The 26,175-nt window shown below is 47.7% G+C and overlaps 1 protein-coding gene across 2 annotated transcripts; it reads right to left on the bottom strand.

Annotated features, from left to right (window-relative positions):
• Positions 1-22,525: 22,525 nt before the first annotated feature.
• LOC123133206 (NAC transcription factor NAM-2) lies at positions 22,526-25,952 on the bottom strand. 2 transcript variants are annotated; one of them, XM_044552737.1, is made up of 5 exons: positions 25,757-25,952; positions 24,965-25,276; positions 24,542-24,819; positions 23,433-23,810; positions 22,526-23,344 (listed from the first exon to the last, which is right to left on the bottom strand). In XM_044552737.1, the coding sequence occupies exons 2-5, from the start codon at positions 25,119-25,121 to the stop codon at positions 23,060-23,062; spliced, it is 1,098 nt and encodes a 365-aa protein (XP_044408672.1). In that variant the 5' UTR covers positions 25,122-25,276; positions 25,757-25,952; the 3' UTR covers positions 22,526-23,059. The 2 variants fall into 2 exon arrangements, with proteins under 2 accessions (XP_044408672.1, XP_044408673.1); XM_044552738.1 differs by lacking the exon at positions 25,757-25,952 and having other exon boundaries at positions 24,965-25,426.
• Between the last annotated feature and the right edge of the window lie 223 nt (positions 25,953-26,175).

Raw genomic sequence — 26,175 nt, 5'->3', positions numbered from 1 at the left:
ATCACAGGATCATAGCTTGAGTGAGATCCGTGAAGAACCATTCAGGTACTGTCGGACCTGCCATCCAACGCAACCATATAGCGACGGACATGCTCATCCTCCTCGCTAACACGGTGAGATACCACCTCTGCGGTGGACGAAGGCCTCCCACATCACTGGCCCACGCGACCGCCACCAAATAAGGTCCGGGTCGACGACAGGCTGCCTCCTCACCAAGCTGCATGCCTCGGAAGGTAGCACCTCCGAGTACCAGCCAGATGGAGCCCAGTCCCGGACATGGCCCCTATAATCAAGCAAGCTTCCTCCGCCGAGTCGACGACGAGGATGCGGGCCAGGCATCGTTGACGTCGAGAACAAATGCTTAATTATGAAAACAAAATAAATAAACACTTAGCAAAATTTGGCATGAACTTTGCTAAAAACAGGACATATCGAGTGCCTGAAAATTGCCATAACGTAAAAATATGGCAAAACATAGGACACTCGGAAAGATATGACATGTCCAAAATATGACATGTTCAAAATATCACATGTCCACTACAAATTTGCATATAACAGGAAAAATTGCTTTAACTAAAAAAATAACAACAATTGCTTTAACAAAATAAATACCTAGAATTTGTTAACTACACCTGAAACAACTAAAACACCTAAAATTATGTTAAATACACCTAAAACACCTAAATTCTATTATCTACACCTAATGAAAAACCTAGATAAATTTTTGTCCTAATTTAAAAACCTAGATAAATTTCTGTCCTAGTTTTAAAACCTAGCTAATTTAAAAACCTAGGGTTCATACAAATTAACTAGGGTTCATACTACCTAATCTCTAATTAGGATTCAACTATCTAGGATTCAAAATAACTAACTAGGGAGGGAGGGAGGAGGAGGAGGAAGGAGGGAGGAGTACCTCTCGGTGGAAGAGGGTCGGCGCGGGGAGGGCGGCTGGTGGAGGAGGAGGGCCGGTGCAGGGGAGGGCGGCCGGCGGGGAGGAGGGCCCATGGGGGGAGGGCGGCCGGCATAGGACACGGGGGCGGCGGCCGGAGCGGGGGATTGAGGGGCGCGTGAGTGTGAGCGTGTGAGTGTCAGGGTGAGAGAGAGAGCGTGCGCGGGCCGGAGGGGGAAGCAGATGTGGGCTTGGCAGCAGCGTGGGGTAAGAGGCCCAGCGCTATAGCTAAAGCTGCAACAGTAGGCCGAGTGCGTGGCCCACTAACAGCAGTGCTGGCCTGGAAAACAAGCGCTGCTGCTAACTGCGCTTGCAGCGCTGGTTTTGGCCGGCACTACTGCTGAATAGCAGTAGCGTTGAGTATACAACCAACGCTACTGCTAATTGTCTATCTATAAGCCTTTTCCTAGTAGAGCACCCTTTCGATTTTGGCAGTGGATGTGTCAATTAAGGGACACGGTTGGTTGGCGCTTGGTGCAACAAATTAGACATCTTCTTTTGATTTATTCGGCAACATGGCTGGGTTTCTCCAACTCTCTGGACTAGCGGTGAATGGTTGCAAGCCAGTGTTGCAGGGTCTATGTCCAATCCAATGTTCCTTCGGCGCTTAGTTGATCATGTTTCTAGAGAAGAGTGATTATTGTGGTCCGCAAAGCCTGGTATGAAGAGGGCGTTTGCATGTATACATTTTTCTTACTATGGGTTAGAATAGACTCCTTCGCGTTCGGCCGTCTGCAAAGCCTGGTATGAAGAGGGCGTTTGCAGGTATACATTTTCCTTACTATGGGTTGGAATAGACTCCTTCACGTTCGGCCGCTCCAATGCACGATTCAATCGAACGCAAAGTTCTCAGCCGACATGATGCTGCAGAGGCCTAGAACGTCTGATGTTTTTTTTATCAGGGAACCACGCCAGACTTGTTGCACATATATATGCGAGGGCTGGGTAAGGAAGTTGGGCCCATCCAAAACAAACACTAATCGCCACCCCCCCCCCCCCCCCCCCCCCCCCCCCCCCCGATTTTGAGGGGGCATCCTAATTAATCCTGGTAATCATGCGAGGGAGTTCTGGTCAATTTCCAAATCGGTCTTGTCCAAAAACGACCGCTGCAATGCCCACGCACGTAATAGCCATCCCCCTATTGGTTCAGTGTGGCTTTCAAGCTCCAAAGCGTACAAATTGAAGTAAGAAGATGGTTAGTGTGGTTTTGGTCAAAATTTCATAATTTTTTTTGGTTCTTTGGTGTCTTGTTATCATTTCCGTTGTACTCCCTCCGTTCTTTTATCTAAGATGTATTATTTTTGGCACGGTGACCAAGGCACATAATTGTAGACGTGTTAGGATGAAATTACCCTTGGCAAATTTATTGGTTAGTGGCAAGTAAATCAGTTAGTCTATGAAAGTAAGAGATAGTTTTTTTTTTGCTAAAAGGAGAGATACAGACAATCAAAAGAGAGATACATTCCTTTTCCTGAAGGGCTAACAAGGAAATTATGAGGAATGAGAAGAAATGCACCTTACATTCTGAAATTTTATCAAAAAACAAATACACCTTATATATAGGAACGGAGGAAGTATCAGATAAGATTTTCTTTCATGTCTTTCCAAAATAAACCTATAATCATTTTGATTCCTTTAAAACTTAATACGTTTGTTCTTAGAAAGAGGGGGGGGGGGCATCCTAAAACAGATAATCTAACCCAATAAAGTAGTTTTCCTTTTTTGAGGGACAATTTGTTGAGTAAATAGGCAACCCGCAACTACACTCCTTCACAACCCGTGAGTAAATGCCCACGGACAATTTATAAGCGCATAGGTGTGAGCTCGGCTCGGCTCATTCCCGCAACCCGCGGCGCGGCGCGGCGCGGCGAGGCGTGGCGAGGCGGGCGGCGGAGGAGGAGCGCGCGAGGGCCTCTTCTCTTCTCAAGCTCCAATAGCATGTAGAAGAGCCACCCTTATAAACCACTCCAACTTTCCTTCCACTAGCATGGTGGGACTAAACTTCCCACCACCTTGTCATGCCACCTACATGGGCCCTTAGAGATCAAATCTGAAATTGTCATATGGGCTCTAGGCCCATCTCACATTTCAACAATCCCCCACCAGATCTCAGGGGCCCACTTTGTCCTTTGTTCCAAACGATGTTTTGATATACTAGTGTTTCAGTGAAGACATGTTAAGGTTGAGCTTCACCTAGAGCAAGTAGCTACACTCCTTCACAACTGAACAATGGACTATGCCTTGAATTGTCAGTTTGGCGTAAAGAAGTTTCACCACATGTCTTACTAGTACTGGGCTGCCGAAGGCTGACCCCTCGGGTGGAGCATATAAGTCACACTCCTGGCCTATTCATGAGCTTACTAGAGATCACCCCAATCTCATAGACTGTGACTAGCAGTCGGGCTCACATAGGTGTGTTCCTCCAAAGATCGCTTTGTAGGATAGCATCTTGCTTATACATATAAGCCTTGGAACACATTAAGACAGTAGTCATCCTTCCATACAGTTTCCGAGAGTATTGCATCTCCAACGGAGTGGGTTAGTAAAGTTACTCTCCTCAGTTCACCACTGGCTTGTTTCCCAGGTCCTACTTCACGGGATCTCCGATCACATAGGTTGGGTTACCACCATGGCAACTCATGTGGGTCTCATACCCATCTCCCTCGATGCACTATCTATCACGACACGTGATAGCCCTTTCGTAAAGGGATCTGCCAGATTCTTAGCCGTATGGACATAGTCCAGCGCTATCACTCCGGAGTTTCTTAATTTTCTGACAGCTTTTAATCTCATTCTTATGTGTTTGTTGGACTTCATGTTGTCCTTTGAACTCTTCACCTTGGTGATGACAGTCTGATTGTCATAGTTCATGAGGATAGCCGGAATCGGTTTATCAACCAGTGGCAAGTCCATCAAAAGATCTCGAAGCCATCCTGCTTCGACACCAGAAGTGTCTAATGCCGTTAATTCTGCTTCCATTGTCGATCTCGTTAAGATCGTTTGCTTGCAAGACTTCCAGGAAACAGCGCCACCTTCAAGAGTAAACATATACCCAGTTGTGGCCTTCATCTCATCAGCATCAGAGATCCAATTCGCATCACTATACCCTTCAAGTACCGACGGGTCTCCGGTATAGTGAAGTCCATAGTTCATTGTACCTTTCAGATAGCGCATAACTCTTTCAACAGCATGCCAATGTACATCACCCGGTTTCGAAACAAACCGGCTCAGTTTGCTCACAGCAAACGCGATGTCAGGCCTCGTTGCGCTCGCTAGGTACATCAGTGAACCAATGATTTGAGAGTATCTCAATTGATCTTTAGCCATGCCTTTGGACTTTCGAATCAACACGCTAGGATCATATGGTGTTTGAGATGGTGTGCAGTCCGAATATCCAAAACGACTCAACACCTTCTCAACATAATGGGATTGTAGAGGTGTGATCCCACCCTCATTATCTCTGAGTAACTTGATGTTCAAGATAACATCAGCCACACCAAGGTCCTTCATCTCAAAGTTCTGAGACAGAAACGATTTGACCTCCTCAATGACTTTGAGGTTTGTTCCGAATATCAGTATGTCATCAACATACAAGCACAATATAACTCCTTCGCCCCCACCATGGCGATAGTATACACATTTGTCAGCCTCATTAACAACAAAACCAACAGATGCCAGAGTTGTATTGAACTTATCATGCCATTGCTTAGGTGCTTGCTTCAGGCCATATAATGATTTCAGCAACTTACACACCTTCCTTTCCTGACCATCTATCACAAAGCCATCTGGCTATTGCATGTAGATTTCCTCATTTAGCTCTCCATTCAGAAAAGCCGTCTTAACATCCATTTGATGGACGAGAAGACCATGTGAGGCCGCCAACGAGAGTAATACTCGAATGGTGGTCAGTCTAGCCACATGTGAATAAGTATCAAAGAAATCTTCCTCTTCTTTCTGGTCATAGCCCTTGGCCACAAGCCTGGCCTTGTACTTTTCAATCGTACCATCGGGCCTAAGCTTTTTCTTGAACACCCACTTACATCCCAATGGTTTGCAACCATAGGGACGCTCAGTGATCTCCCATGTCCCGTTAGCCATGATGGAATCCATCTCTCTACGAACCGCATCCTTCCAGTAGTCAGCTTCTGGAGAGGCATACGCTTCTGAGATAGAAGTGGGAGTATCATCCATGAGGTACACGAATAAATCATCACCAAAGGTCTTTGCAGTCCTTTGTCTCTTGCCCCTACCAAGGGTTTCCTCGTCATCCTCCTCAGGATTTTCATCATGTGTTCGTTCATAATATTCCATTGGAATGGCAGGCTCAGGAGTCTCCTCAGATTCCTGTCTAGTAGTGCTTTGCATATCTCTCATAGGAAAAATATCCTCAAAGAATGTAGCATCCTTAGACTCTATGATTGTACCGACCTTCTGGTCAGGTAACTCAGATTTCACTACTAGAAATCTATAGCCAACGTTGTTCTTAGCGTAGCCCAAATTAACGCAGTCCACAGTCTTGGGTCCAAGCTTACGTTTTTTGGGGATCGGCACGTTGACTTTCGCCAAACAGTTCCAAGTACGCAAGTACGAGAGTGTTGTCCTTCTCTCATAGGGAGTGATATCATTATCCTTTATCGGAACTTTATTCAGGACATGACATGCCGTCAATATAGCGTGGCGAGGCGTGGCGAGGCGAGCGGCGGAGGAGGAGCGCGTGAGGGCCTCTTCTCTTCTCAAGCTCCAATAGCATGTAGAAGAGCCACCCTTATAAACCACTCCAACTTTCCTTCCACTAGCATGGTGGGACTAAACTTCCCACCACCTTGTCATGCCACCTACATGGGCCCTTAGAGATCAAATCTGAAATTGTCATATGGGCTCTAGGCCCATCTCACATTTCAACACAATTAAGTCTAAATTCCTAAACGATTTCGAAGATATAATTCTATCGTACCAACTGTGAAAATGTCCCTTCGGGGCGCAGTTTTATATCTCACCTACTCCGCCTTCGTCCACCCCTACGTTCTACCCTCCGTATTGATATCGCCCCAACAACATCTGGTTTTTCACTACCGGTTTCTCTTCAAAAATCATCTCAACTGTCACCCCTTTTATTTCTTTTTTTACTAAACCACATGTTTTATTGGCAAATCATATTTTCGTTGGTAATTCAATATGTGTTGATTCGGTTGGCAACTAAAATCTTTTTTGCCTCTCTCCTCCAAAAAGCTTAGTGTTCAGCCGCCTCCTATCGGTGCTACCACCGGTCCGCCTCATCTCCAGTGGCATTAGGGCAATGGGGGTGCGGTGGATCCTGGCGCTTGCTGGTGGGATGGATCTGTTTTTAGATCTTTCTTTGAGTTTTGGTAGGATTTGTGTCCTGCTCAGGAAGGCAAGACGGCGGGGACTATGTGAAGATGAAATAAGATTCTTCCCGTCTAGGCCCCATTCCGGTGGTGCGTCTAGCATCATCGTTGGCCTGTAGAGGTGTATCTTTGGTGGATCTGCTGAGATATGGTTATTGTTTGTCTATGTTTGTGTGTCTTCAGGTTAGATCCTTCCGATCTATACTACTCTTCATCGGCGGCGGTTGTTATTTTGGTGCGCTGGTCGCCTGGTCCCATGAGATTGGGGCCTTAGCATGAAGACTTCCCGACTGTCTACGACCGCAAGTTTTGTCAGGCTTCGGCCAGGGAGGGGCGACGACCGCGACACACCTTCTGCTCGCTTTAGTGCTTACTAGGTAATTGCCCGTGCATTGCAATGGGAACATGAACATACACATTTTTGTGTTTCAACATTAATCATGTCTAACGTGTACTCTCTCTCTCTCTCTGCAACCTCAAACTCTACTGTTTTACTGCTCCCACATGCATATGCACATAGATGTCCCACGCCCTTGCTCTGAGCTCTATCGACACAAGATAAAAAATGCCAGACTTCTACGTTCTTTGGAGTTGGATGACCTCGCCAAGTTATTGTTTTTTAAGATCTTTACAGACAACAGCGTCGTCGATGCCATCCCCGCCCTGCGACCTCAAGCAAAAAGACACATGCATCTTTCGACACCACCACCCTGCCATATTAGTCCACTGACATCGGCCCATCAATCGTTGCATCCAGGCCTCCCACGCGTTCCCTCTACCAGCCGCTTTTCGTTCTTGTGCCGTCGCCGCCACATGCCAAGACTGAGATGAGGAGACAGGAAGGAGGCTTAGGCAACTATGTTGTATTTAGATGTAAAATTTATCAGAAGCTATTCGCAAAAAAAATATTATCAGAAGCCAATGCAGAGCAGCCGAATCCTCTTAGTAATTTTTTATCTAGTCATATGTAGCAAACCCTACCGACCTTATTCCCCAAAAGATTAGAAGGCAAATGTCTAAAGGAAGAAACCAATTCAGTGTATTCCTCCCAGATGGATGAGCTTAATTTACAGGTTGTGTGGCCCTACTTGTAGTTGCATCCAATCGACGCCAATTAAATTATTCTCAACATAGAAAAGAAAAATCATGTTTTGTGTCATTTAGTCAAGGGGGAAAAAATCCTAACGATAGTTCATAATATCTAACCTTTTATTAAGATTGATTACACATTTACACACCAAATTTCTTAGCACGTAGTACTTGCTTGGTGTTATGCGCTCTCAAGAACTCAAGCTGATCGATGAAATTCTTAGCATGTGTAGTACTTGCGAGTTGTGGATTGCTCTACGTAACTGAAGAGTATATGCCCGGAGGGAAGTAGTACAAGTACCTCATGCTGCTAAGCTGCAGGCTCTCGGGCTCAACCCGCATGACGTCTTGTTCGTCGATGGTGATAGTAACCACCGCGTCGGCTCGGTATTGGCAGTTGGCGGGCACAATATTTTAAATAGCACGCTATTTCGCCGTTATAACGCGGTTATAGTATATTTGGAAAGGAGACGTTACGTTTTGATAAAATCGAAGGCTACGGCGCTAATCGCGTAATTAGCGCGCTACACACGCTATAACATTGTAACGTTGTAACGTTATAACGTGCAGACCATGCAAAACTGAAATAAGCACAGCCCAGCATGCCCAGCAGGTCAAAACCAACCCACGACCACTAGCTTTCTCACTCCTTTTATCAGATTCTCCCACTAGCTTTCTCACTCCTTTTATCAGATGCATATATTGCTTGCTCCTATGAAAAATTTAGTTGCTTAAATACTTTATTTCTAGATATATTTGATTTTTTTTGCAAATGCTATTTTGAAATATAGCACGCTATCAGCGCGCTATAACTTGTGTAGCATTTAGAGAAGGGCCTCGCTATATTTTGTAGCGCGCTATTTAAAATATTGGGCGGGCACCTACCCGCTGGTATGCCACCTTCGTCTACGGCGAGGCCTTGTGATGCATGCATACGCGTGGCATCCTGACGCTGGCACCTTGTCGAACAAGCTGCGGCATGAATAGTGGGCCGGCTGGGAACCCCGCTGCCGGGCGAGTCATTTGTTTATTCTCCAACCGTCGGAAGATTAGACTGAAGGCACCGGATTGGGAAGAAACAGAGTGGCCGCTGGTGAAAGGGGAAACCGCGGCAGGATGAGTTTGGGAGGCAAGGCGCGTCCGGCACCCATGGCCGGCCGGAGTCATCTGCTCGCTACCCGACAATGAACTCGTTGGCCGCTGCAGCAGCCGCAGTTGCCTCGTCCTGGACTCAATCCCGTTAACGCCTAGGAGACCACCAGTGCGAAGGATCCCTGGAGGACCACACGGGGAAAATGGATAGATGAAGCAGCCTCGGAGGAGATGCCAGGAGGATCCTGCCGGTGCGAAGGATTTACGGGATCTCCGGGCGGGAAAAGAGAGGGGCGGATGGGGATCGCACGAGAGTCATGCATGCGTGGATTTTGCCGTGATCTACGTTTGATTCGGTCGAAGGAAAGTATGCTGCGGGAGGGAGACTTTCCCGTTTTAAGATGGATGGGGCAGTGGGGTGAAACATCGAACGGGGCGAGGGAGGATATGTCGGGTGTGGGACGAAGAGGCGGACGAAACGTAAGAGGGGAAACGGAACACTACGTTTCTTTTAGGTAGTACAGATAATCGTCGCTACGTGGTCTACGGATCTGGTTGTAATTTTTAGTAATTCAGGTGTTCGTTGTATTTTTTTTGGCAACATAAAAGAGTAGGTAAATCTTGATTTTTTTTTGCAGGAAGTAAATCACGATTATTGCAGACAAAACATTTGCCTTGTAATGCCGGGAAAAAAATCTGGCTAACCACTGTAGTGCAACTAGCTAATACGGGTATATTCGGAGTAATTAATAGCAGAATATTCGGAGCAACTAATTAAATGGCCAAATTTATGTTGGAATGACAGCGTTGATACAGGTGTAAAAGCACGGCTGATTCCATCGATCATAACACTTAATTTCCATCCTTATACTGAAAAAGATCATGCCTCCATGGAGCATAACATCGCATCTTACACTAGTTCTGAACACACCAAGCTACCTAGTGTTCCTGCATCACATGCACGATGGTCAAGCACACGGCCCCCGTCCGCGTGGTCACACTTCTTCTCATCGTATGCCTACTCGCTGCCGAGGCACGAGGTAATACCGTAATAATCCCTACTGATTCCTCCCTGCATTTGCAATTTCTTGTTCTTGTTTGGTGTCAATCCTGCACTGATTTTCAGCTACTCAATTACTATCTGTTGCCACATACATATGCAGGCCGGATCATCGACGGCGGCGAGGAGAAGATTAGTTTGCCCAACGGGCTGTGCGTCCACAATGAGGGGTCGACTTCCTGCAGTGGCGACAAGCCGTACTGCTACTGCTGTCTCCTTGGTTATTATTGCTACGAGACCATGGACGCGTGCAAGGAAGAGTGCCTTAAGAAACTGTCTCGGTCACCGCCGAGGCCTCCCCTATAGATTAGCTACCTTGTTTGAAGAAATGTATGATCCACGAACGATGCCATATTTTGAAATAAGAAACAAGTAGTTAGTAGTACTATAAAAATGACCGGTTTTCTTACGAGCAGCGTCATAAAACTTTTGCACTATCTTTGATTGCCTCGAGATCAGAACCTATGCGTGATTCGTCGCCAGGGTTCTCGTGTTGGTGTGCTCGGTCACCAAACAAACTTTTTGTCGGAAATAGGAGCAAACGATCAGACGAAGGAGCGCAGTAGCGGTCGCATCGTCGGCTTCATTGTTGCGGCGGCAGCGTTCGTGCGCCGGGAAAAACCACCGAGTCCACCGTGTCTTCTTCTTCCTACCTCCTTCTTACTCTTCGGTTAGAGCCAGAGTGAGACGAGCTGAGAGAGAGAGAGAGCTAGAGAGAGGACACCAGGGTGAGCTAGGGCAAGAGCTATCTACACCAATATTCATTGCCGTCGGGGGAGGTGACTCTACAGTCTGCTAGTATGATGTTGTCATTCATCAGCTGCCTTGAGTCGGAGATGAGGCGCTGGTCCGCTGGCGGGAGTGTCTTTCCTGTTGTAGATCCTCCACTTGATGCCCCGGACGGTCGTGCTGCCGCTGCCCTGGATTTCCAGCGCCAAATGTATTTTCAAGCTCCAACTCGCAGCGTATGCATTTACCTTACTATGGATTTACTGTGGTGTTCAAGCTCCAACTCGCAGCGTACAATCAAAGGAAGAAGAAGGTTAGTTGTTTTGGTTGAAATTTTATTATTATTGATGGCTGTTTGGTGTCTTGTTGTCTTTTTCATTGTAGTATGTTTTGCTTGAAAATTATCGGATATAAGATTTGCTTTCGTGTCTTTTCTAAAATAAACTTATAATCATTTCGATTCCTTTAAAACTTAACATGTTGTTCTTAAAAAGGGAGGAAATCACCCTAAAATAGGATATAATCGAATATATTAATATCCCGAAGATATCAACTACACCCGACCTCTGCACCAACAAGATATCAAAAGACATCAAGGATGCACACAGCCAAAAACAAACGGAAAAACTAACGCCCACACGTGTGGGCGTTTGCACATCGCCCACACACCTCCATCACCACTCATTTTGCCACGTATGAACTGCTGACATCAGCAGATTTTTTGGGGGTTTTGGCTTAAAAATGTTTTATCTCCTAATTAAAAAAGTGAATTAAAAATCCATTTTCACCATTAAATCCGTCTCGACGAGATCTTCAAAACTAGACCCCATGTTGATATGTTTCAATGATTTTTTTTCCAAAAGTTGTCATGATGTTTACACTGTAGTTGCCATGGTGCTTAAACTAAAGTTATCATGTGGCAATTTTAGTTTGTAGTTCATGGCAAATATAGTTTTTGATGATGGCAATTCCAGTACTTTGACCATGAAAATATTTTTTTGCATGAACCATGGTAATTTTAAGTGCACGTATCATGACAATTTTAGTTTATGATGCATGGCAAGTCTAGTTTCTTAATTCTCCATTTTATAATATGTCAAAATTTACTTTTTTAATATAGAAGAAAATAGCTGAAACATAACATGGCAATTTTAGTGTAAACATCATGGCAATTCTTATGCAATAGACATGGCAACTTTTAACCAAGAAAAAATCGTCAAAATATATTTATACGAGATCTAGTTTTGAAGATCTCGTCGCGAGGGATTTAATGGTGAAAATGGATCTTCAATCGGATTTTTCATTTAAGAAATAAAACATTTTAAAACTGAAAATCCAAAATGATTTCCACATGCATGCATGCGGTGACATGGCGTAGTCTATATGTTATAGGGCGTGTGGGCAGGTTTGGCTTCCACCACACGTATGGGCATTAGCATTGTCCAAAACAAAAATAAAAAGTAGAGAAAAGAAAAAAACAAAGAACCCGTTACAGTGATGAAACACTCGCAACAGCGACTCTCTAACCACCACCAAAGACAACACTCGGACACCAGAAGAAGGTTCTCCAAAAACGTGTTGGAAATATGCCCTAGAGGCAATAATAAATTAGTTATTATTATTATATTTCCTTGTTCATGATAATCATTTATTATCCATGCTATAATTGTATTTATAGGAAACTCAGATACATGTGTGGGTACATAGACAACACCATGTGCCTAGTAAGCCTCTAATTGACTAGCTCGTTGATCAATAGATGGTTACGGTTTCCTGACCATGGACATTGGATGTCGTTGATAACGGGATCACATCATTAGGAGAATGATGTGATGGACAAGACCCAATCCTAAGCCTAGCACAAATATCGTGTAGTTCGTATGCTAAAGCTTTTCTAATGTCAAGTATTATTTCCTTAGACCATGAGATTGTGCAACTCCCAAATACCGTAGAAATGCTTTGGGTGTACCAAACGTCACAACGTAACTGGGTGGCTATAAAGGTGCACTACATGTATCTCCGAAAGTGTCTGTTGGGTTGGCACGAATCGAGACTGGGATTTGTCACTCCGGTTGACGGAGAGGTATCTCTGGGCCCACTCGGTAAGACATCATCATGATCTGCACAATGCGACCAAGGGGTTGATCACGGGATGATGTGTTACGGAACGAGTAAAGAGACTTGCCGGTAGCGAGATTGAACAAGGTATCGGGATACCGACGATCGAATCTCGGGCAAGTACAATACCGCTAGACAAAGGGAATTGTATACGAGATTGATTGAGTCCTTGACATCGTGGTTCATCCGATGAGATCATCGTGGAACATGTGGGAGCCAACATGAGTATCCAGATCCCGTTGTTGGTTATTGACCGGAGAACGTCTCGGTCATGTATGCATGGTTCCCGAACCCGTAGGGTCTACACACTTAAGGTTCGGTGACACTAGGGTTGTAGAGATAATAGTATGCGGTAACCCGAATATTGTTCGGAGTCCCGGATGAGATCCCGGACGTCACGAGGAGTTCCAGAGTGGTCCGGAGGTAAATATTTATATATAGAAAGTCCAGTTTCGGCCACCGGGAAAGTTTCGGGGGTCATCGGTATTGTACTGGGACCACATAGGCTGAGGGGGCGTGGGAACCAGCCCCTGGTGGGCTGGTGCGCCCCCCCTTGGGCCTCCCATGCACCTAGGGTTAGAAACCCTAAGGGGTGGGGGCGCCTCCACTTGGCTTGGAGGCCAAGCCACCCCTAGGGCAGTCGCCCCCTCCCTATATGGGATCTACAAGGGGCTGGCGCCCCCCCTAGGCCCCCTATATATAGTGGAGGGGGGAGGGCAGCCGCACCTGAGTCCCTGGCGCCTCCCTCCCTCCCGTGACACCTCTTCCTCCCCGCTTGCGCTTGGCGAAGCCCTGCCAGGATCCCGCTACTTCCACCACCACGCCGTCGTGCTGCTGGATCTCCATCAACCTCTCCTCCCCTTGCTGGATCAAGAAGGAGGAGATGTCTCTCCCAACCGTATGTGTGTTGAACACGGAGGTGCCGTCCGTTCGGCGTTAGGATCATCGGTGATTTGGATCACGACGAGTACGACTCCATCAACCCCATTCACTTGAACGCTTCCGCTTAGCGATCTACAAGGGTATGTAGATGCACTCCCCTCTCTCTCGTTGCTAGTCTCTCCATAGATAGATCTTGGTGACTCATAGGAAAATTTTGAATTTCTGCTACGTTCCCCAACAAAACGACGCCTCCAAAAAGGAAACAATGCTCAAGTGTTGCCGTCGCTCGAACAAGGATCTTGAGTTTTCACCTTGGAGGGAGTCTGAGATCCCAAAAACAATGACTTCACACGACCATTGCCGGGCATAACCAATGAAGGTCAGACCTTGGGCTTTCATACTGAAGATCGTCGTTCATTACTTGAGTAACACCCCCAAAAATGTGTTGCCACCCCCTCCTGCCAAGACCGCCGCTGGAAGTGCTCAACACCCGACACACAGGAAAAAAAACTTGTGCCGCCATTCTTCAATGCAAACGAAACTCCTCTTCGCCATTACAAGTCTTCGATCGCAGCCACCATGACTTTCTTCACTAGTTTTGAGTTTATTCGTGAGTTATGAACAACACAGTAAAACTTCCGAGTTTCGGGCCATCATATCTTGTGTGTCATCTGTGATTTTCCCATCGTGGAAATTTACTAGCGACGGAGGGTTGATCATCACATCGACACCTACGTGCTGATCCAAGGGGGTCATTATTTTTATTCGTGTATTTTTGTATGCGGGTGAAAATTATTCTTGGAGGTTGCGAGGAGGAACAGGGGAAGAACTATTGATCAAGCATCGCCGTGAAAGATCGGGCCGTCTACACACGCGAATTAGTATCTCGCTAGTCCGTGCCACATCAAGTGGTATTCAGAGGTAAGGTTGGTCACGGCGATCAATTGGCAGTGTTGTCTAGGGAGCCAAGCATCAAGGCGTTGAGCAGGAACATATTGATGGAGGAGGAAGGCATCGGCGAGGTCGTTCTTTTTCACACTTGTTGCGTCGTGAAGGAATGATGTGTTAATTTGACGATTGATGAAGGTTATGCGGTCAACATGATGAGCACCGAGGTGGTGGAAAAATTGGGGCTGAATATGGCGCCTCTTGAAAGATCGTACACGCTGAAGTGGTTTAAAGGATTTTGAAGATATAATCTAACCAAAAGGATTTCGAAGATATAATTCTATCCCACTAACTGTGAAAATGTCCCTTCGGGGATTAACTACTATTATGCGGCTTCATATCTCACCTACTCCGCGTTCGTCCACCCCTAGGTTCTACCTTCCATTTTGATTTTGCCCCAACTACATCTTGTTTTTTCACTACCGTTTTTTCTTCAAAAAATCAGCTCAACTACCACGGGCTTTATTTCTATTTTTACAAAACCACACGTTTTATTGGCAAATCATATTTTCGTGGGTAATTAAATAGGTGCTGATTTAGTTCGCGACTGAAATCTTTTTTTGGCAACATAAAAGGGCAGGTAAACCTCTGTGGTGCAACTAGCTAATACGGGTATATTCAGAGCAACTAATAGCAGAATATTCGGAGCAACTAAATGGCCAAATTTATGTTGGAACGGTAGCGTTGATACAGGTGTAGAAGCGCACCTGATTTCCATCGATCATAACACATAATTTCCATCCTTATATTGAAGAAGATCATGCCTCCGTGGAGCAAAAACAATCTGGATTATTGCAGTTGCCATGAACCACGCTGTCCATGCCAGGTAAATCGGGATTATTGCAGACAAAATATTTGCGGCCCTTATACAACCCCCAAAGAAATCTGGCAAGCGATCATATATAGCAATCAATTAGTACCCGAATGCATGTTGGAGGCTTCATTTACATCGTTATATATGCATCAAAAACATCTCACAACAAGCGTCCACCTAGCTGCTGTGTCGATCACCTCATCGACATCATTCATACGCACGATGGACAATCACACGGCCACGCTTCTCTTCATCATATGCCTCCTCGCTACCGAGGCGCGAGGTAAATACACCCTGCTGACCCCTCCCTATATATTTGCGATTGCCGTCATTCTTGTTTCGTTTGTTCATCATGGCACTGAATTTCGGGTACTCAATTGCTATCTGTTGCCACATACATATCCAAGCCGGATCATTATCCATGGCGGCGACGAGAAGATTAGTTTGCCCAACGGGCTGTGCGTCTACGAACGAGGCTCCACAGCCTGCGGTGGCGACAAACCGCACTGCTACTGCTGCCTCCTTGGTTGTTATTGCTACTTGTCGATGGACGTGTGCAAGGAAGAGTGCCTTAAGAGCATCTCCAGCCGTTGACCCCCCAGGAGGCATATTTTTCGCCGCCTGGGGGGCTGCCGGTGAAATTTTTGGCCTGGGGGGCAAAAATTCCCCACTCGTTGTGCCTCCCACGAGCCACGTGCGAGCTGGTGGGCGGCGACAAGCCCGCCCCGAGCCGCTCGCCTGCGCCGTCGAGTTGTCGCTCGTCCACGACGACCTCCCCTGCATGGAACCTCGCCCGGGGCTGCGCGGGGCGCGGCGTGCCGGCCAACCACGCGCTCCGCGCCGTGGCGGAGCTCGTGGGCGCCGTGGGCACGGGCGGGCTCGCCTGCGGGACGAGCGAGGCCGGGGGAAGCGGGGCTCGAGCGTGGAGGCAGAGCAGGAGCTCGCTGAGCGCACGCGCGGGCGGGGCGGAGCGGAGGCAGGCCAGCACGGCGGCGTGCCGGGGCGGAGAGGCGTGCACGGCGAGGGCGGAAGGCGCGGCCACGCGAGCTCGGCCCATCGGTCAGCCATGAAACATGCGTGTACGGCGAGGGCGGAACGCGGAAGGCCCGGCCACGCGAGCTCGGCCCAGCGGCCAGCCATGAAACATGCGCGTACGCATGTGGCCATGCACGCGGCCAAGCACCAGGGTACGAGGCATGCATGTAGCGTAGCCGGCCAAGCATGCTCGTACCACTTGCGGGGCGTGGTCGGAGGCTGGACGAGCGGAATGGCCAGCCGGAGCGGCGACCAGGCGGACGCCCGCGCCAGCGCAGCCGGACGCGCGGCACATGAGAGGAGCGGAGCAACCGGCGGCAGGGGAGGCCGGCTGCGAGGCCGCAGCTGGCACCGGGTCGGAGCAGACGACGAAGGAAAGGCAACGCGATGGCGATGGAGACCTTGGCGGCTAAGCCCAGCGGCGGGCGCCTCCTCCACCAGCTCACGAGCGCCGCCGGCTGTCGGTGGAGTGGAGCAGGAGTGGGGGCGGACCGGAGTGGTTTGTGGCGATGGATCGGGAGCACTAGCAGGGAGAGGATGAGAGGAAGAGATAAAGCGAGAGAGAGAACGTGGTGGGGTCGGCCTGGGAAAGTCGCCGACAGTGGGCCAGAGAGGCGAAGAAAAAAGCGCCGGTGCCTCCTAGGTGCCCCGCGGAATCGTGGGTTTCGCCTGGTCTCGCCGGCCGTATTTTTGCACTAATCCGGCGAAAAGTGAGGTCGTGGGGGTGTTACTGGAACTTTTTTTGTGCGCCGGCACTGAAAAAGTGCTCCTGGGGGGCTTCTTGGGGGGCCGGCTGGAGATGCTCTAAGAAACTGTCTCGGTCGCCGCCGAAGCCTCCCTTATAGATTAGCTATCTTGTTCGAAGAAATGTACTAGCCACGAACGATGCCACATTTTGAAATAAGAAACAAGTACTATAAAAATCACCGTTTTTCTTACGAGCAGCATCATAACATTTTTGCACAATCTTTGATTGCCTCGAGATCAGAACCTACACGCGCTTCGTCGCCCGCGTTCTCGTGTTGCTCGGTCACCAAACAAACTTTTTCCGGAAATAGAAGCAAGCGATCAGACCAAGGAGCGCAGTAGCGGTCACATTGTCGGCTTCGTCGCCGTCGGGGGAGGTGAGTCCACAGTCTGCAAGGATGATTGTCATTCATCAGCTGCCTCAAGTCGGAGATGAGGCGCTCGTCCACCGGCTCGAGTCGGAGATGATCCTCCACTTGACACCCGGGCGGCCTTGGTGCCGCCGCCCTCGATTTCCAGCGCCAACGTATTTTCAGCGAGGGTCTTCACGAAGATCTTCATCTGATCGTTGTTCAAAGGTCGATCAACGACTGGACGCTAGCTAGCGTAGATAGCTGGTGCTAGTGGCGGTGGGCATAGGGCTTGTTTGATTGGGATAATAAGTTTGTCAAACTTTGCCACGCCACAAGTTAAGTTGTTTCGGGGAAAATGCTAGATCTGGATCTTCCGGATCGGATGAAAACGACGCCTTCAACGTCATTCTCCTTCTTGGGGGCATTGTTTTGGACCGGTACAGACTGGAGGGGGCACAAGGTGAAGCGGTGTTGCATCTTCAGCATCGATGACGGTGGGTCTCGACGGCGTAGTGTAGTGGCGTGGGGTCTCGGTGCTGGACATGTATTGACAAGCGCGCGCAGGAGCGTGGCGATGTCTGGCATCGACGGCAGAAGGGCCCGACAAGATCAATGTGTTGATCCCTCCTAAAGATGGGACGAAGATGGAGGCGACGAATATTAGAGTGTGGGCATGCGGTGCATGCTGAGGGTCTGCTAGACTGGTTGGTGCTCCCGGCTCGTCGTTGGAGGGCTTGGTGAGGCCACTGGATTAGATAGTATGCATTTGTGTGAGGTCAGGGCACATCATTAACATTGTAGATATGGCAGCAAAGGTCGTCACCAAGGTGGCTCTGGGTTAATCCATGTATTTATTTTGTAAGACTTTATTGAATAATATAATTAAAAATATAGTTGTATGCATTCTTGGATGCAGAAGCCGGGGGTTTCCACCTCCTTTTTGAAAAAGGGAAAAACAAGTTAGACAAGTTTAACTGAGTTTGCCCCTTGCTTGGTTTGTAGCCACACTTTGTGGCAAAATTATATTCATCCAAACTATACCCCCATATGCCATTGACTCATGGAAGTGTGGCAATGCTACCTCAAATGTGGCAAACTGTAGCTTCAATTTTGATCACATAGCCTTAAGCATGTGTGGAAAGAAAGTGTGGAAACCTTACTATAGGAACCTAACATGTCCTTAATAAGAAGGGTGTGTTTCGTTGGTTGGATTGGACTAGACAAGACTGTACTAGATGCTGGGTTGCCAGGTGATCGGATGGCCTTGCCCGTACCTCAGGCTGCCTTTGGGCTTGCGCAAGATATCGGCATTGCAGCTGCAGTACGTGGTGGATAGAATGGCTGATCGCCTTCCCGCATGGCAAGCGAGACTGCTTTTCCGGGTTGTGTGTCTGGAGCTAGTAAAGACCACGCTAGCGTCCATGCCCATACATGCGATGGTGGCGGTGGACCTACCAGTGAAAACCATCGAAGCTGCAAATAAGATATGTCGCGGTTTTCTGTGGAAGGGACGACGGGACGTGCATGGCGGTCATTGTCTAGTGGCATGGGATCATGTGTGCATGCCAAAGGAACATGGCAGCCTCGGCATCCCGAATTTGCGCATCCTCAATGCCGCACTCCGAGCAAGATGGCTTTGTTAATGCAAACGGAGCGCGACCGGCCATGGAATGAGTTCAACATTCAAGTGTCTCCGGACTCCTTGAGCATATACAAGGCAGCGACGAAGTGCACGACAGAAAATGGAGAGGTGGCTTTGTTCTGGACAGATTGATGGTTATGGGATGGAAGAATCCAAGACCTCATGCCAAGCCTATTCATTGCAGTCAAAAGGAGAGCGCGAAAGAGAACAGTGAGACAAGCCATAACCAAAGGTTGGTGGCTAGATGTGTCGCCTAACATGAGCCCCCAAGCTCTCACCGAGTTCCTGCAGCTTGTGGACAGAACCCAACATATTCAGCTCGTGGATGGCATGGAAGATAAATTGGTCTGGGCTTGGGAACCAAATGGGTGCTTCTAGGCGAGATCGGCCTATCGGGCATTCTTTGCTGGGAGAGTGGAGGCCGCTGGGGCCGTGCAAATCTGGCGGTCAAGAGCGCCGGCGACCTGCAAATTCTTCGCATGGCTGGCGGCTCGGGAGAGGTGTTGGATGGCTGACAGGCTTGCGCGTCGGCACCTACCGCATCCTCTGGCTTGCCCCTTCTGTGATCGGGAGCCGGAGACAATGAACTACATTCTTCTCGGCTGCGTCTTTGCTAAACAAGTGTGGCTCTCCATTCTCGACCACTGGGACAAACTAACTTGATTGCCAACTGCGGATGACAATCTGGTGGAATGGTGGACCTCCATCAACCCGCAGCCAAAGCTTAGGAAGGAGACATGGACCGTCATTGAGTTGGTGGCTTGGATGTTGTGGAAACACAGAAATGATGTAGTGTTCAATGGAGCGACAGCCTCCACAAGTGAGCTCCTCAGGAAGATTGATCTACAAGGGCAAGACTGGAGGGCGGCAGGGCTACTGCGAGAGGCGGGATCACTCCCGATTAGAGTAAATGAGTGGGCTAGTAGTGAGTAATCGGCATGTCGAATATTGGCTTTCATAGCCGTGGCAAAGTTGTAAAACTGTCTGCCTTTCTAGGCATCTTCTATCTATGATCTCGATACGTCAGCTTCGACGTATCCTTGAAAAAAAAGACTGTACTAGATCGTCTCGGGGATAGGACTTGTGGGAAGGGGGGCAGTGGTAAGAAATCCATTCGGCGCGAATCGGCTAACACCCACGCATGTACTGTATCTAAATAGGAGCACCCCACTACTTGATTTCTCTAGACATGCGGGCTATCCACATGCAACCTTCTATCTAAGCAAATCTGCCACCCCACTACTTGATTTCTCTAGACATGCGGGCTATCCACATTACAATGAAAAGACATTGAACTACCCACAAATATTCCTTCATATCTACTTTCTAACAGTCAAAAACCTAATGCTTTCAAAAAATATATGTCTAATTAATCTAGAAAAAAGCATTCTTGAACCCATACATGTTTGAGTCAAAAAATGAAACCAGTATAATTATCGAATTCAATGGCCATGGAATATAGTTTATTTCACCGCGTATCTGCATGAGAAGAATAGTAATGGTTACTGGTTAAAGCATGAATTTGTACAAAATAGCTTAGCAAGAGAAAAACAACGATCATATATTTATGCAAGATAATAATGGATGAGAATACAAAAAGGGAAAAGGCTCAAGCTTCTATGTACCAAATGAGACAGAAAATCATATTCTTATCCCAAAGTTAAATTAATAACCACCACATTTATTATGAGATAAAGAAAAAAGTTAAAAGAGAAAAAAACATCATTACATAATACTTTGAAATGAGATGTTCAGCATTACATAATACTTTAAAACCGCGACATTTTGCAGCCAGAAATGACTCGTGAACACAGGGTCTCGATCGGATACGATTGCTCCTGGCAACCCATGTACCTTGTATACTTGCTGGATGAAGAGTTGAGCAACTGAAGCTGTCGTGTAAGGGTGCGCCAACGGCAAGAAGTAGCTAAACTTGGTCCTCTTATCGACAATCACCAGCAATCAATTGAATCGGCTCGATTGTGAGAGGCCATCCACGAAATCCATGGTAATCATATCCCATGGTTTGGTAGGGATAGGTAAGGGCAGTAAGAGGCCCGGTGACGCCGCTCTGTCTGGCTTGGCTCGCTGACACACTGAACAGCACTGCACGTAGTGTTTGATCTGAATCTTCATCTTGGACCAAGCAAAGAGGCATTGTATGCGTCTGTATGTGACTGGGAATCCGGAGTGGCCACCTAGCGGGCTGTCATGGAAAGCTTGGATGATTCGTTGTTGTATATGTGTTCCCCCTCCGAGCCATATCCTCCCACGGAATCTGACGATGCCCTGCTGAAGAATGAATCGACCTTTTGCATCATCGCGTACTGCTAGCTGTTCCAGAAGTTTCTGCGCGTGAGGATTGCTGTTGTAGCTGTTGACAACGTCTTCCAGCCACCCTGGTTGACATGATGTGACCATGTGCAGTGTCTCAGCTTGGTTAGCTCGTGAGAGGGCATCAGCGCCGCTGTTCTCTGTTCCCTGCTTGTACTTGATGTGATACCTGAGCCCCAACAGTTTGGTGAAAGCTTTTTGCTGCCACCGGGTGTTGAGTCGCTGCTCCTCTAGATGTGTGAGGCTGTTTTGATCTGTGAAGATGACAAACTCGGTGTGCTGCAGGTACGGACGCCACTGGTCCACGGCAACTATGATTGCCAGGTACTCCTTCTCGTATGTCGACAACCCTTGATAACGCGGGCTCAAGGCCTTGCTCATGAACGCTATCGGGCGTCCCTGTTGCTGCAGAATTTCTCATATGCCACGGTCGCATGCATCAGTCTACACTATGAATGGTCTACACTATGAATGGTTGATCAAAATTTGGCAAGGCCAGAACCGGTGTTGTGATGAGTTGTTGCTTGAGAACCTGAAAAGCAGTTTCAGTGATTGATGTCCAGAGGAATGGACACCCTTTTTCAGTAAGTTAAAGAGCGGTCGAGCAATCACTCCAAAGTTGCGCACGAAACGACGGTAGTAGCCCGCGAGTCCCAAAAAACTCCTGACTCCCTTGACATCTTGTGGAGGGGACCAGTTGGCCACTGCTGCTATCTTGGTTGGATCTGTTGACACACCTTGTGCGCTGATGACGTGGCCCAGATAAGAAATTTTGCTCTGTCCGAACGCACATTTGCTGAGCTTAACTTTCAAGTTGTCTTTGCGAAGTAACTCCAACACTTGTTGCACATGACACTTGTTGACATAGGGAGAGGCCCTGCCGCCGCCCTCACTGGAGCCCGCCCAGGCTTCGCCGGCGAAGTGCCCCCGGCAGCAGCGAGACGAGAAGGGGGGGGGGGGGGGGGGGGGGGGGGGGGGGGGGAGAAAGCCTGGCGGCGCTCGAGGGAGTCGCCCCCCGTGTCGCCAGAGGAAGGCGACGCGGGGGTGTTTCTTCAGATTGTTTCAATCTCCAATCCTCTGCGCTTTATCCAGCCGGAAGCACGCTGCATAGAAGGCACCTCAATGGCTGAAAGAAGGCACACTGAAGACAAGCTTCGGTTTGCTGGTCTTGGAGCAGCGACTGCTTGTGGCTTACCAACCTGCTACGTCAACCTAGACAGCATGCACCATATCTGTGCTACCACTGCTACAACCAGAGTCTTTGTGCTACTGGTGCACCAAACAACGAAAACTTGTACTATAAGTTCTGGATAATTATCAAAATAATTAAGTATAAAGAAATAGCATACATCTAACGTGCTACAAAATTTCAGTCGTAAATTCGCATACCTTTATTTTTTGAGGCAAACAGGCCCAATTCACAGCCCAGTTTAAATTAACAGCATTCATGTCATGATTTGTCATTTTTTCTCTAGGTGTGAGTTGAATTTTTAGCTAAAATTCTGTGACATGATAGATATAACTCACACCTCAACCTGCGCATGCCATCCAGTCACTAAAAACTCAAGGGAAAGAACCCTCCGCTCCGCTCCCAATATTCACATCTTCTCCTCATCCCTTCCATATCTATTTGCCTCCTCATCGCAACAAGAAACGGTTGCGGATCCTTCGACGTCTCACGCCGACCAAAAAAACTACCTACTGAGTAGACTAGTACACCTTGTCAGACTCCCACGTTACTTCCTTGACAGATGACTAATGCACAACCAAGAATAAAAGCCTCAAGTGACAACTGAGCATACCCCTGAGATCCCAAACTTCTTCTAGCTAGACGGTGCCCCTGACCCTGAAACTGCTGCAGATACGGTGCCACTGGCCGCGCTGCTACTATGGAGGTTGCCTTAATCCATTGGAGGGCCCTCATGGCATGCACCGCTGGACAGCACCAGCGCCTGGCTACTGCCGTCTGGAACATGGCCGGCATGGCACAACAGCAGGTCATTCAGCTCCAGGTACACTTCGCCTGCCACCGGTTCCAGCAAAGGGTCGATCAGCCGAACGCCGCACGAGTCACACTGCTTGCAGAGGCTAACCAGTGAAGAAGGCACAACTTGGTCCGTTATGTCAAATATAGCTTCACTATCGTCAAACAATGCTTCTGTGTCATGGTAAGTGGTCGAATCAGACTGCATCCAAACCAAAAAAAAAAAAGTTAAATTAAATACATAACATCGAGTTGACACAGTGAGAGCAAGTCACAGAAAGAAAAATTACCGATGGACCATCTTGGCCTACATGATTCGTCGAGAGACAACCCAGTATATCAGCTAACTGCTGTATATGTATCCTGTCCCAGTTAACATCCGGACGAGAAGCCCGGTCAGGATGGACACCACTGGAGGAGCTCTTGCCGTTATTTGCTGACAAAATGCTCAAGGAAGTCCTGCCGCCATCACAAACCGATTGACCCGCAGAGTTCAACACACCACCATGGCTTGGTCCAGGTGCGGAAGAATGGGATAAACAGTAAGCTTCCCCATTTGGATCATCATTCATTTCCTCTTCCTCTTCCTCGAATGGAGCGCCATACTGTTCCCCAATCTTGGGACCTGGACCACTTTTCTGATAGACTTTGCAGAGAACGAAATCATCCTGCAATAACAGATAGACAATAAATTAACATACTGCTTGCAGTACAAGTGGAGCTAACGAATATTTTGCTAGTAACAAAACGGAAAAAGTTCACATCAGTGCTAAGTTTTCTCGGTCGAAGAATAAACTAACTAACTCCTTCAGTTTGAGGAGTGGATAATGGCTGCAATTCTTTGATTATGACACAGTTTGTTTCCTGCTGTTTGGAGCTTTCTATCTTTGGTACTTATCGCGCACTTCCCAAAATCTCCGGATATAATTTACCAAAAGGGTATTTGGAGCACTCAATGTATGTTTTTTTTTGCGGGGAGCACTCAATGTACGTTGGCGCCACGTGTAATGTATGTTGGAAACACTTCAGATTGTACTGGAAAAGGAAAACTTGCATCTTATTCAACATTAAATAGTTCAGACACATGTTGAGCGATAATTTGCTGAATCATGCATGGCATGCCATGTTGGTGTCGTTGCATCATCTATACGTTAAAATTTTGATCTCTTCTATAGTTCTATACACATGAATACAAGTTTCATTCATTTCCAAAAGAACTCCGTAAACAACTGAAAAAAAATTCAGGGGAGTAAGCAATCATCAATCGTAAACAACTGAAAAATAATTTTTCAGGGGAGTAAGCAATCATCGATCTGACGCAAACAAGTGAGTTAGGAGCAAGAATCCCATTTCATAGAAGAGATAGTGAAACTAGCACAAAGACAGCAAAGAAGCTTACCAGTCTAACACCGGCATTAGGAATTTCGCTTTCGACCAGCCTATATTCATGCATGACCCAGTCAGTTCTTTTCTCCTTGCGTCCCTTGCCAGCATGAAACACCAGCGTCCTCTTCATCCCAACAGTCCGAGAATTATAGACCACCTTCCTGTCCTTTCCAGTAGCTTTCCAGTGCCCAGCTTGGTTTGACCGGTTAGTTCTTGACCCGGTAGGGTACTCCCGACCGCAAGTACAAAAGAAATACCACTGAAGATCCCCAGTTGGCATTGAAGATTTCCCTGAAACAAACGATTCGAAGAGTTTGTAGGACAGTCCTGTGCAAAGTAGCATGTTTGACAGCCGCATGTAAACACAAACATGTGGTCATGCAGTACTTTCAAATGTTAGTAATGCGAGAGGGGGGTAAATAAAATTGAAGTATACCTGGAAGATCCCAGGGGGCGAATTTGTAGATATCGATTTCTGTAACAGCATTGCGGCGCAACTTTTTACCCAGTATCTTCCTCTTTAGATAGTAGAGGATGAGTTCAACATCGGTCGGTTGGAACCGGTATCCAGGAGGGAGCGGCGCCACTTCCATTGGGGGAATTGAGGCGGAGCTTCGGTGACTATCAAATCCAATACCGAGATATTATTGAGCACCAGAAGCGACAGCGGCACACCGGCGCAAGAAAGCACAGGTAATCCTTTGTTGTGGCATCAAAAGACATCTGAGTCGTGAGGACGGACACCGTCCTGTACGAGGAAACCGATTGTTACAAAACATATACTGCGCTCTCGAAAGAGATGTGCATTCTTCTGTTCCGACAAACAAATGGCAGGAGGACGGTATTTATTTGTGTAATGTAACAAAACAAATAAAAGTGGAACTGTGTTGGAAGTTGGAACAGAGCAGAGCAGAGCAGGACAAATGAATGGACCTGCAGATTTGGCAACCATATGTGTAAGCAAATCCAATCAATCACATGTCAGTGCTTACTACATAGTACAATTCGGATTTAAACAAACATTACCAAGCAAAGAGTACGTATTTGGCTATGCAAGCAATGCAGAGATATGGGAAATTGATTAACTTTCAGACTAGATACAGAGATAGATATAGGGTTGCGGCTGATGGGACCGGCATTGACGAGAGAATCTTCCATCGAAACCGAGAGAGAGATGTATCTAAGCCAAGTTGTTGGAGTGAAGAGAGGAGGGGAGGGAGGGACTTACGCCGCCGGTGCTGCTGGCGAGGGAGCGGACAGGGGAGACTCGGCGGCAGAAGGCGGTGGGGCTGCGGCTTGGGAGGGGAGGGGAGGAGACACACCGGACCGGTGTGCTGGTCGGAGGCGGCGGCGGCGGCGCGGAGGAGGAGGAGGAGGCGTCAACTTCGAGTCGCCGGCGCCGCGGTTGGAGGGAGGAAGGAGGTTTTTTTTTTTTTTTTTGAGGGTTTAGGGCCGGCTCGACCATACTTCTTTCTCAAAAACCCATTCTACTAGGCTCGGTTGGGCCGGCCTCCCTCCTGGACTGAGCTCAATGTTATCCGCGCGCCTCATAAAGAAAGAAGTTCATATTTCACCGGTAATTGCCTTTGGCTCCTAGGTGCATATACATCCATTGTCGAAATACACATTTTGAAAAATTAAAAAATT

Source organism: Triticum aestivum, chromosome 6B (genome assembly GCF_018294505.1).
Source record: "Triticum aestivum cultivar Chinese Spring chromosome 6B, IWGSC CS RefSeq v2.1, whole genome shotgun sequence".
In the NCBI taxonomy this organism is placed as follows: Eukaryota; Viridiplantae; Streptophyta; class Magnoliopsida; order Poales; family Poaceae; genus Triticum; species Triticum aestivum.
This window is presented reverse-complemented; position numbering and strand designations above follow the sequence as displayed.